We start from the raw sequence: 12,378 nt of genomic DNA, 5'->3' as shown, positions 1-12,378 counted from the left end.
ACTGGCTCTTACTCTAGTGCCTTCCCAGACAGCTGTCTGGGGTCTCCCCTATTTGGCCCGCGGGCCCAGGCTCTGAGCCTGGAGGGAGGAGCTTGAGGGAGGAGGGCGTCCCGAAGGAAGATGTGCGTGCTGGCTGGAGGCCTGGCGGGTGGGGAAAGCAGAGGGGCGGGGATCTGGGGTGGGCTGCGCCCCTTGGCTCGGACCCAGGCCACGCTCTGGCCTGCAGAAAGTAGAAGCTCTCAGCTCATTCACTACCCTTCAGCAAAGGGAGAGAAGACAAGCTCTCTGGCCCCCTTCTGCTTTAAAAAGCCACTTGAGCTCCGCGGGCAGCTTGCTGGCCGCTCCCTTCCCACGCCTGGACCATGCCCCGTAGCCGCTTCCTGCGCGGCCACAGGCGAGGGCTCGGTATCTGCAGCTGAGAGCTAAAACTTTTTTTTGACTTTTCTTTCCCCCAACAACTGAACCATGCCATGTGCTCAGAGGAGCTGGCTGGCAAAGCTCTTGATGGTGGCTCAGCTTCTTAGCTTTGGGGCTTTTTGCCACGGGAGACAAGCTCAGCCCGTCCCGGTTCGCTTCCCAGACCCGAGGCAAGGTTAGTGGCTTTTCTTTATTTATTTTTCAAGCCCTGGTGGTAGGACAGTGGAACTTGGTCTGTCCCCTACCCCTTCCCCCACCAGTCAGGGCTGAACTCTGAGCCTTCTGGCCTGTCTAAGGAAAACTGGATTGTGGGCTCAGTCTCTGACTTTCTTCTGACCTGGGGCTTATGTGTATTTCCCTGGCCACCGAGGGGTGACAGACACCCTTGCTTTGAAAGACCCAAGAGCTAGCTCCCCGACCAGCACCGCCCGCCCCTGCCCCCTCCTGGTTGCAGCTCCCCCATCCCAGATTCTAACATGGAAATTTATTTTTATTAAAGAGACCCAGCTGGCCACAGGCAGTCATAGCAATGTTTCCTCAATTTTAAACGCCGGATCTGGAAGGTAGAAATTTTATTCTGGCCCCCTGCTGAGCACACTTGGCTGTGTTTGGGTTTCCTGGAAAGATTTAGAGTTTTGTTTTTTCAAATGACATCCCTATTGGGGAGAAATTTACGTCCCGGGGACTCGCATTTCTCTGCCTGCTTTGTAGACTTTTCTCTTTCTTAATTTTGTGATCTGTGTGTTCTGAGAGAAAGCACTGGGGGACTGTGAAGATAGTTTGCAGTTGTTTAATAATAATAAAAAAATAACTAATATTATTAACAATGATATTATTATTATTATTACTGTTATTTTAGGCCTAATGCCCAGGGCAAAGTGATGATGTTGCTTCTGTTTTTTTCTTACCCTTTTTTTTTTTTTTTTTTTAAAGATTTATTTATTACATATACAGTGTTCTGCCTGCACATATCCCTGCAGGCCAGATGAGGGCACCAGATGTCATTACAGGTGGTTGTGAGCCACCATGTGGTTGCTGGGAATTGAACTCGGGACCTCTGGAAGAGCAGTCAGTGCTCTTAACCCCTGAGCCATCTCTCCAGCCCGCTTCACACAGAGAAACCCTGTCTCGAAAAACCAAAAAAAAAAAAAAATCGCTTCTGTTTTTTTATTGAACTTTGAAGAATTCAGAGAGGACTGCTGCGGTATTGAACGGCGCGCGGGGGTCGGGGGTGAGGGGGGCAGTGTCCGAGCACAGAGATGTCCTGTTAGCCTCTCCCACTACTGACAATGCCCTTCTGGAGTTCAGGTGCTATGGCTACCATGCCTGGTTTACAAATGGGGAAGCTGGAACATGGAGACCTTGTGAAACACCGTTTTGAACCAGGTGTCCTGACTTAAAGTCATGCAGCCATGCTGACATCAAGAGCAGGGAAACACATGCATGCACTTGTCCGTGTTTAAGGTATTGCTAGACAGTGTTTTCTGTCCACGTTGCAAAGTCAAATGCTGCTGGAGAATTCCTCTGGGGCGGCTTAGAGAGCAACCAGATGCAAATCCCTCCCTCCCTTTGCTTGACTTGGAAGCCAGAGTGGGCAAACACTGGGGTTGGATGTCAATCAGCCAGCACTTGCTTGTGTAAACGTTCCAGATACAATCTCAAGCCCCCAAGTTTAAAATAGCAGCTTTTGTTGTTCTTTGAAAAACAGTGCCTTTGTGAAAGGTCCCTGTTCGGGGGTAGCACAAACAAAGCCCGCCAGCACTTCCCAGGGCATGCGGAGATAATTTCCTTCAAAGACATTCTGCTGGGTTACTTTTCCAATTCCGCTTGCTTCGCATGTTTGTAAGGGAAAATTTATCGTGGTGTAGAGCAGACACTGCTGGGCCAGTCTTGTTCCTCTGGAAAGTGAGATATGACTCTTTCCCTAGTGACCTTTGTGGGATATGATGAGAATATTTGATATTCAGAAGTAGCTCTAAAGTTCACTAAGCGTATTAATGATGCAAATATATTTAGATTTAAAGATACTTTCAGTTTTTAAAAGCATTGATCTTTTCATCAATCTTCATTAATGCTTTTACAAGTAATTAATTCTTTGTGCTAAGAAGAAATTTCTTAGTGAGTTCCATTAGAACTGAGGGAAAGAGGGAGGAGAGCAATAGAGGAGGGGAGAGGAGAGAGGGAGAAAGAAGAGGGGAGAGGAGAGGAGAGCAATAGAGGAGGGGAGAGGAGAGAGGGAGAAAGAAGAGGGGAGAGGAGAGGAGAGCAATAGAGGAGGGGAGAGGAGAGAGGGAGAAAGAAGAGGGGAGAGAAGAGGAGAGCAATAGAGGAGGGGAGAAGAAGGGAGAGGAGAGGAAGGAGAATAGAAGAGAGGAGAGAGAGAGAGGAGGGGAGGAAAGCAAGAGAGGCCAGGAGACATAACAGGACATTCTAAAGCTTCCTGGGAACAGACCTGGATGTGATCCCAGATGCCCTTCCATTTCTACTCTGACAGGGTTTTTGAGCTGCACCCAAATTCCCAATATTCAGAGTTGCAAACTCAGAGATCATCCCACCCATCCTCATTTTCCCCAGTTGATTGGATTTGCATGTAGGTATTGAACACTTAGGAAATACTACTTAGCCAGGGGGTGAAAAGAGTCATGGAGCAGCTGGAAAGGGGTCTACACACTAGTTAACCTTGCACATCCTTTCCAGTTCTCAGGTTTGCACAGAATCATGGTTTTAGCTCTGGGCTGGGCTACAGTTCAGCCCCAGGGCGCTTGCTTAGCATGTGCCAGACCCTGGGTTCCATTCCCAGCACCAGGGACATAAATATTAAAGGTCCCCAGAAAGAATATGGTGATGAATCTAACCCTTTCCAGGACAGACTGGGCTAATTCTGCAGAGCCCTCTTCCCACATCAGTCAATTGGTGTAAAGATGTGTTATGCCTCTCCAGGCTTTCTTGATTTACAGCCCAGAACTAAAACCATGATTCTGTGCAAACCAAATATCAAAATAATAAGATACCTGGCTTTGCATACAACATGCTTCCTCTCCTCTATATCAAACAATGGCCCCCGAATTTAGCTTTTTCTTTACAGACACTTCCTGACAAGTGATGTGGTTACTTGCCAATAGCCCATCAGAAGTTGCAAATATTGTTATATAAAATGCCCCTTAACACACTCAACTTACACAACACCACAGCTTAGCAGCACTATTCTGTAGAGCATGGGTGGCCACTCTTGTGACCATGTGGCTGACTGCCATCTTTATCACTGCTGCTGCCCAGCATTGTAAGAGAAGCACTTCCAATATCTAATCCCAGAGAAGATCAAAATTCCAAGTTAATTGTTGCTCTTGTGACATTATAGAGTGAGAAAACTAGAAAGCAGGCCATTGTAGTTCAAAAGCCACCCATGCCGTCTACAAGGCCCTGGTCACTCCCATGTTCCGTTTTGCTCTTGGTGACTCTGTGACATCTGCAGGACATGTGCTTTATCTCATTTTGGAGATGGGCTCTGACTACACAGGCTTATAGAAGATCATGGAGAAAATCTATTATCTTTCATTTCTGCTATGTGGAAACAAATCTATAAGAAGGAAATTATTCTAGTTTTTTTTATTGTAGGAAGAGATTCACAATTATGTCACTGTGTGTTATTTATAATAAATTATCTGGTCAGTAGATACATTATTATATGGTTAGTAAACAAAGTCAACCATTTTTTTTAAAAACAAACAAACAAAACAAAGCCAATCAATTTTACTGGTGTCTATAATGAAATAGTTGTACAGTGAAAACAACCTGTGGAAGATAATTATGGAAATAAACCTGTATTATAGGACTTGTAACAACTTTTTAAATAAATAAAGAGTCTGAGATATTCAGCTACTAATAATAGAAATAATTGAGAATGGATATGGATGTTCCCTCTCTAGCAGAACTTATACAAAAATTGGGTTTATACAGAAAAGAGGAGCATGGCTGCTGAGCAGAGACAATGCACTTACTCATCTGTTAGTTCCCTAAACCAGGATATGTAGATCTAAGCTAAACTTCACGGAAGCAGATCAATGTTCTCTCACACTCCACTTTTCTTCCTAAGCTGAAGGCAAATGATTGCTTGGTGCTTGTTTTGTCTTTTCGAAACACTACTTACCCACAGGCTGCTCTTAGAACGTCTCATGAAGCTTCTTTACTATAGTTTCAAGTAATTGAGACTTGAGGTTTAGGTTTTCAAATCTAATTTTAATCAAGGCTTGCCATTTGTTTCCACAAGTGCCTATGCAGGCTGTGATCTGGTTATATTGTCTCACTGCCCTGCCCTTCCCCCAGTCTTAATGATCCCAAGTGGATGGAACCACCAGAGGCAGTCAGGATGGAATGTAAAGGGGAGCTCTGAGCTCAGATTTCACAGGTGTGAGTCCAAACCTCTCTTTTTATCTGAGATGAGAGTAGACGCCAAGAAAAATGTTTTAGTCCATTTTCTGTTTCTATCACAAATTACCTGAGCTGGTGGATATATTCAGAAAAGAGGTTTATCTAACTCACAGCAGCACCTTTTCTTGGGTCGGAACTCATCACTTAAGGTTTCCAAAGGAACCAGAGGGCTCTTCAGATCTCTTCCTCCCCAGTGTTAGGATTGTTAGTGGACACCACCATACCCTCACTTTTACACGGATGCTGGGGTTGAACTCGGATCTTCGTGCACCTTACTGACCGAGGCTATCGCCCTAGCGCCCCTCCCCCAGAGAACTTCTTTTGAGAAAAGTGGTTAGTGTCTTTAGAGTAACCATATCTCAGCACTCCCCCAGCTGAGGAAGACTGTTTTTGGCCATGGTGGTCCTCCAGTGCTGCAGCCTCTCTTGAAGTAACAGTAGTTCAGAGCAATGGGAGACAGTGCTGCAGAAGTTAACTATATCTGCACCATCCTGCCTGGCTGCCCTGCTCTTAACTCGGGTCTGAACGTGGAAGGGCAGCAAAGTGCCAACCCTGGATTGGTCCAGACATTTCTGGAGGAGTGAATGGGAGGTAAATGTGTGAGGGGCAAGTTGGTTATATTCCTCAGTTCATAGGACACTATCGTCATCAGTTTGTTGACAACTTTTATTTTTTTTAGTTATTGATGTATTTTTTGGGGAGGTTGGTCATCATTCTCCATGGAAAACCCTTCAAATGAGTTCCATATGTAGTTTTTTTGTTTGCATGTGTTTTGGAAAACTTAATTGTGTGTGTGTGTGTGTGTGTGTGTGTGTGTGTGTGTGTGTGTGTGTGTGTGTGTTTTCCGTTAATATCAGTAGCCCTGTGTGGATTTTTCTTGCTTCTTATTTTTCATTAAACATTGTTTACTAGATTTTTATTAAATTCTTATTAAACTGTTTATAAGATTTACTCTATGTGGTTTGTGCCTAAATGTTGCAGTTAGAACAGGCCTGTTGATTTCTGAAAGTGGACTCTCTGTGCACTGCCCCATATTTCATTGAAGCCTGAGAAGAATGGGTAAAAAAAAAATTAGGATTGAAGGAATTTGCTTATGAGGAAAAGCTCCTTCTTGCTTTCCATCAAGTCTAGTTCTTTCAAAGACCATCAACATGGATATTCACTGACTTGTCAGTACATGATATACAGCCTGTAATGCTGAGATCCTGCCTCAGATAGTATCAGGAAGATGTAATAGCGTAAAGAAAAGGCAGTGTGAAATAAAGCCATCCTGGGAAATACAGAAAGTAAGGGAATGAGCCCTCAGAGGAAAAAACTAGAGTTTCAGCTGTCTGGGGATGTTAGAATGGAAAAGGAGAGCCAGACTCTGTTCTTCTTTTGTCTTTTGAGGGAAGGTCTCACCGTGTAACTCAGATTAGTCTCAAATTCTTGACCTTCTATTTCATATCACCATGCCTAGAGCTTTGAATTTCACTTTTTGATCTTAAAGCATAAATGGGATTCTGATAGAATGCAAAAGGCCTTACAGTTGTGGGAATAATGTGAGTAATGTAGTGCACACTAGAAAGTATCAGGGAGAATCTTCCCTCTTTCCCTTTCCTTCCCCTCCCCACCCTCCCCTCCCCTCCTGCTTCTTCCAAGATTTCCTGGTTCCCATTTCCTTGCCCACTCCATGGCCTCTCTTTCTTCCCCTCCTTTTTTTGCAAAGGATGATATTTGGGTGAATCAAAATGAATTTTCTGGTGAATTGCAGGACCAACTGTTCCCATTAGAATCTCTGTACATCTTGGTACTTTGATGTTCTCAAATAACAATGGATCTAATGAGTAGACAGTTGTCATTCTGGGTTATAGACTAAGTAAACCGAACCATCAACGACTCAGCAAAATGCATTTCCAGAGTGGCAGTTTTCATCATTTGAGCCAATGCCTTAGATCCAAGGATGTTTCATTATCATTTTTTTTTTTTCCAGAGATGAGGACTGAACCCTTGCGCTTACTAGGCAAACTCTCTACCACTGAGCTAAATCCCCAACCCTCATTATCATTTTTATTGAGTGTGTTTTTTTTTTTTTATTAATTTATTTTGCAATACAATTCAGTTCTACATATCAGCCACGGATTCCCTTGTTCTCACCCCTCCCGTCCCCCTCACCTTCTCCCCAACCCCCCCCATTCCCATCTCCTCCAGGGCAAAGCCTTCCCCACAGACTGAGGTCAACCTGGTAGACTCAGTCCAGGTAGGTCTAGTCCCCTCCTCCCAGGCCGAGCCAAACAATCCTGCATAGGCCCCAGGTTTCAAACAGCCAACTCATGCAATGAGCACAAGATCTGGTCCCACTGCCTGGATGCCTCCCAAACAGATCAAGCCAATCAACTGTCTCACCCATTCAGAGGGCCTGATCCAGTGGGGACCCCTCAGCCATTGGTTCATAGTTCATGTGTTTCCATTCATTTGGCTATTTGTCCCTGTGCTTTATCCAACCTTGGTCTCAACAATTCTCGCTCATATAAACCCTCCTCATTCTCGCTAATTGGACTCCCAGAGATCCACCCGGGGCCTAGTCATGGATCTCTGCATCCAGATCCCTCAGTAGTTGGATGAGGTTTCTAGCACAACAATTAGGGTGTTTGGCCATCCCATCACCAGAGTAGGTCAGTTCGGGCTGTCTCTCGACCACTGCCAGCAGTCTGTTGTGTGGGTATCTTTGTGGATTTCTGTGGGCCTCTCTAGCACTTTGCTTCTTCCTATTCTCATGTGGTCTTTATTTACCATGGTCTCCTATTCCTTGTTCTCCCTCTCTGTTGTTGATCCAGCTGGGATCTCCTGCTCCCCCAAGCTCTCTTTCCCTCAACCCTCGCCTTTCATTACCCCCACTCATGTCCAGGCTGTTCATGTAGATCTCATTCCATTTCTCTGTCATTGGGTGATCCCTGTGTCTTTCTTGGGGTCCTGTTTTCCAGGTAGCCTCCCTGGTGATGTGAGTAGCAGACAAGTCATCCTTGTTTCATGTCTAGTATCCTGCTATGAGTGAGTACATACCATGTTTGTCTTTCTGAGTCTGGGTTACCTCACTCAGGATGATTTTTTCTAGATCCATCCATTTGTCTGCAAACCTCATGATGCCATTGTTTTTCTCTGCTGAGTAGTATTCCATTGTGTATATGTACCACATTTTGTTTATCCATTCTTCAGTTGAAGGGCATCTGGGTTGTTTCCATGTTCTGGCTATTACAAACAATGCTGATATGAACATAACTGAACAAGTGCTCTTATGGTGTGGTTGAGCATTTCTTGGGTATATGCCCAAGAGTGGTATAGCTGGATCTTGGGGGAGATTGATTCCCAGTTTTCTAAGAAAGCGCCATATTGATTTCCAAAGTGGTTGTACAAGCTTGCATTCCCACCAGCAGTGGAGGAGAGTTCCCCTAGCTCCACATCCTCTCCAGCATAAGGTGTCTTCAGTGTTTTTGATCTTAGCCATTCTGACAGGCGTAAGGTGGTATCTCAGAGTTGTTTTGATTTGCATTTCCCTGATGATTAGGGATGTTGAGCAGTTCCTTAAATGTCTTTCGGCCATTTGAGTTTCCTCTGTTGAGAATTCTCTGTTTAGTTCTATAGCCCATTTCTTAATTGGACTGTTGGGCATTTTGATGTCTAATTTCTTGAATTCCTTATATATTCTGGATATCAGTCCTCTGTCAGATGTGGGGTTGGTGAAGATCTTTTCCCATTCTGTAGGCTGTCGCTTTGCCTTGTTGACCGTATCCTTTGCTCTACAAAAGCTTCTCAGTTTCAAGAGGTCCCATTGATTGATTGTTTGTCTCAGAGTCTGTGCTACTGGTGTTCTATTTAGGAAGTAGTCTCCTATGCCAATGCGTTCAAGACTACTTCCTACTTTCTCTTCTAGCAGGTTCAGAGTAGCTGGATTTATGTTGAGGTCCTTGATCCACTTGGACTTAAGTTTTGTGCACGGTGATAGATATGGATCTATTTGCAGCCTTCTACATGTTGATATCCAGTTTTGCCAGCACCATTTGTTGAAGATGCTTTCTTTTTTCCATTGTGCACTTTTGGCTTCTTTGTCAAAAATTATATGTTCATAGGTGTGCGGATTAATGTCAGGGTCTTCAATTCGATTCCATTGGTCCACATGTCGGTTTTTATGCCAGTACCAAGCTGTTTTTATTACTGTAGCTCTATAGTAGAGCTTGAAGTCAGGGATCGTGATGCCTCCAGAAGTTGTGTTATTGTACAGGATTCCTTTGGCTATCCTGGGTTTTTTGTTTTTCCATATGAAGTTGAGTATTATTTTTTCCAGGTCTGTAGAATTGTGTTGGTATTTTGATGGGGATTGCATTGAATCTGTAGATTGCTTTTGGTAAGATTGCCATTTTTACTATGTTAGTCCTGCCTATCCATGAGCATGGGAGATCTTTCCATTTTCTGACATCTTCTTCAATTTCTTTTTTCAGGGACTTAAAGTTCTTGTCATATAGGTCCTTCACTTGCTTGGTTAGTGTTACCCCAAGGTATTTTATGTCATTTGTGGCTATAGTAAAGGGAGATGTATCTCTGATTTCCTTCTCCGCTTCTTTGTCCATTGTATATAGGAGGGCTACTGATTTTTTTGAGTTGATCTTGTATCCTGCTATGTTGCTGAAGGTGTTTATAAGCTGTATCAGTTCCTTGGTGGAATCTTTGGGGTCGCTCAAGTATACTTTGAGTGTGTTTTAAACCCTAAGTCTACTTTAAGTACCCTGCTACATCATGGGCCCCTCTGATGCTGTCATAGGTGTGAGGTTTGTTGAGGTTTATCTGGGATCATGTGTGATGAGTTCACTGTTTATGTTTTTTGTAACCTGACATAGCCGGAGTTCTTGAGGACTGAAGAACCATGTCATAAACTGTGGATCTCTGTAGATCACATTAGTGAACCCTACCCTGGCAATGTCCTATTTGGCGTACTGATCCTGCTTCTTTCCTTGCAGTATTCCTCATGAAGTAAATCTCATCTTAAGTCGACTGTGATAGAATGGCTGATACCCAAAGGTCTACTGAGGGTCAGCTCAGACTGCTGCACACCACTGAGGACAGATACTATGCACATGTTAGTAGCTCAGGGAGTTTTATGTTGACAGTGTTAATGTGGGGGAAACATTCTCTACACTTTAAGGCAGTGGTGGTTTTGCAATCAGCAAGCTGCAATCTCAACCCCAAATGGGAGTGTGTTTGTCTTGCTTACACTCAGCTTGGGTCTCTGAATTTTACTCCGTTTCCTTTTCTTGCAGAACGTTTTATCAAGGCCCTGCCCGAATATCACGTGGTGGGGCCAGTCCAAGTAGATGCCAGCGGACATTTCCTGTCTTACGGACTGCGTCATCCTGTCTCCAGCAGCAGGAGGAAGAGAGCCGCGGGCGGCTCTGAGGACAAGGTGTACTACAGAATTTCACACGAAGAAAAAGACCTGTTTTTCAATCTGACGGTCAACAGGGAATTTCTTTCCAATGGCTATGTCGTGGAGAAGAGATACGGGAACCTTTCCCATGTGAAGATGGTGGCTTCCTCTGGCTCACCCTGCCATCTCAGGGGCACAGTTCTGCAGGAGGGCGTCACAATCGGGACAGCAGCCCTCAGTGCCTGCCAAGGACTGGTGAGTATCTCACGTCCCTCTTCTACTCCCTGCCTTAGCCTGTAAACCGGGTACTAACAGGTTCACAGTCGGGCATATGCCAATTGAACCCTGTGGTGGGGGCCATCCTGGCTGCCAAAGGAATTGGAAGAATATAGATACTGGTTAAATTTAATCAATTATGAGGTGCAGAGAATGAGGGTACGAAGGATAGGGGGTTCTAAGAAGGCAGAGAGAACAGCATGGAACAAAACCAGAAAAACTGAAGGGGAGTTTGAGTTGGTCTGTAACTTTGGGTCAGCCTCAAGGGTCACCTGTTGGTTCACTGTCTGTCTGTCTTTCTTTGAATTGGGAAACTCTGATTTGGACTGAGTAAGAATGTTACTAATACTAACGGTGGCTGCTAGGATGTAATAACTGAGTATATGTACTTGGTCATCAGACTTCCTGTAGGACCCGGAACTGCCAGTAGGCTTTGTTGTTCTTCTGTTTCTTTTGTTTTTTGTTTCCTCTGTAAAATGGAGGCAATGAGAAAACAGGCTCGGAGAAGGGGTCGAAAACAATGTGGTCATCTGTTGTTTTAATGAAACACATTCATATTCAGCTATTTACATGAAATCTGTGGCCCCTTCTAAACTACGCAGGAGAGTTGAGCAGTTGGGATAAGGGTCATATGGCTCTGAAAGCTGAAAATGCTATCTGGCTTTCATGGAAGAACTTTTCTGACTGTATTCTAGGGATTAAGTGCATTAATATACAGCTAAGTCTTAGGAGGGTGTTTAATACATAACTATATTCAATGAATGCCAGCTCCCTCTCCTCTTCTTTTAATTTTAGAAAAAAAAATGCATGACAGATGATGTGGCTTGCATAAAGTCCCTCCTCCTCCATTCCTCCCCCACTTTTTTCTTTTTGAGGGACCATGTGAGGAAGCTTGGAAGTGCTGAATAGGTTTCTTGTGCTGGTTAATGTCAGCATACATTCCCATTAGTATATACTGCCTCTCAAAGTGTGACAAAGCTTGGTTTTCAAAATCTGCACACATGTTTATACATTTGTGGGGCTGTGGGGTTGCATGGTAGAATACTTGGATATTATGTTTGAAGCCCTGGGTTCAGTCTCTAATAGTGGTAGATAAATTCAAGAATGTAGAAGATTGATTCCTTTACCCTTTTACTTCTAGCTGCAGCCATGGGGACAGCTCTATCAGCTATTGCATGGGAAATGGCTTAGGAACCATGCTGAGGTTAGCTGAGGTTCCCCCTCAAGTTGAGTAGAGAGGCCACCTGCACTCCCACTGCATGTCTGGCTGACTATATGCACTTGGTCGTCAGACTTCCTGTGGGAACCTGGGCTGTCAGTAGATCCTCCTCCCCCTTCTCTTCACCCTCTTCCTCCTCTTCTTTTTCCATCTGTAAAGTAGAGACAATGATAAAACAGGCTCAGAGCAGAGGATGGCACACTCTGGTGACCTGCTATTTCATGAAGATTCTTCATAAAGGAAGTTGTTTCAGAAGCATGAGGGTTATGGCTGCTCTGAGGTTTGCCAAACAAAATCCCTAGGACACCAGCATTCTTGCAGAAAGCGTTTGTACTATCTTCCCATTACTGCTTTTCACTGAGAATTCCTATTCTGCATGGTTTAGAACTCTCTATCTGCATGATTTAGCCAAGCAACAGGTCAAATAACCAATACACCACAGATATGCCTGTTTGAAATGTATCACTAGGGGCTGGAAAGATGGCTTAGAGGTTAAGAGCACCGACTGTTCTTCCAGAGGTCCCGAGTTCAATTCCCAGCACGTATATGGTGGCTCACAACCATCTGTAATGAGATCTGGTACCCTCTTCTGTGTACATAATAAATAAATAAATCTTTAAAAAAAAAAAGAAATGTATCA

At 44.2% G+C, this 12,378-nt stretch overlaps 1 protein-coding gene across 1 annotated transcript in view; it reads left to right on the top strand.

The window, feature by feature from the left end:
* Positions 1-265: 265 nt before the first annotated feature.
* Positions 266-12,378, top strand: part of Adamts12 (ADAM metallopeptidase with thrombospondin type 1 motif 12) — a 274,458-nt gene continuing 262,345 nt past the window's right edge. The window contains exons 1-2 of the mRNA XM_052743118.1: positions 266-592; positions 10,137-10,498. Coding sequence (XP_052599078.1) covers positions 466-592; positions 10,137-10,498 — 489 coding nt within the window. The 5' untranslated portion in view covers positions 266-465. The remainder of the gene's footprint in view (positions 593-10,136; positions 10,499-12,378) is intronic.

The sequence above is a fragment of the Peromyscus californicus genome, unplaced genomic scaffold (genome assembly GCF_007827085.1).
Source record: "Peromyscus californicus insignis strain IS unplaced genomic scaffold, ASM782708v3 Scaffold_18__1_contigs__length_77618521, whole genome shotgun sequence".
In the NCBI taxonomy this organism is placed as follows: domain Eukaryota; kingdom Metazoa; phylum Chordata; class Mammalia; order Rodentia; family Cricetidae; genus Peromyscus; species Peromyscus californicus.
This window is presented reverse-complemented; position numbering and strand designations above follow the sequence as displayed.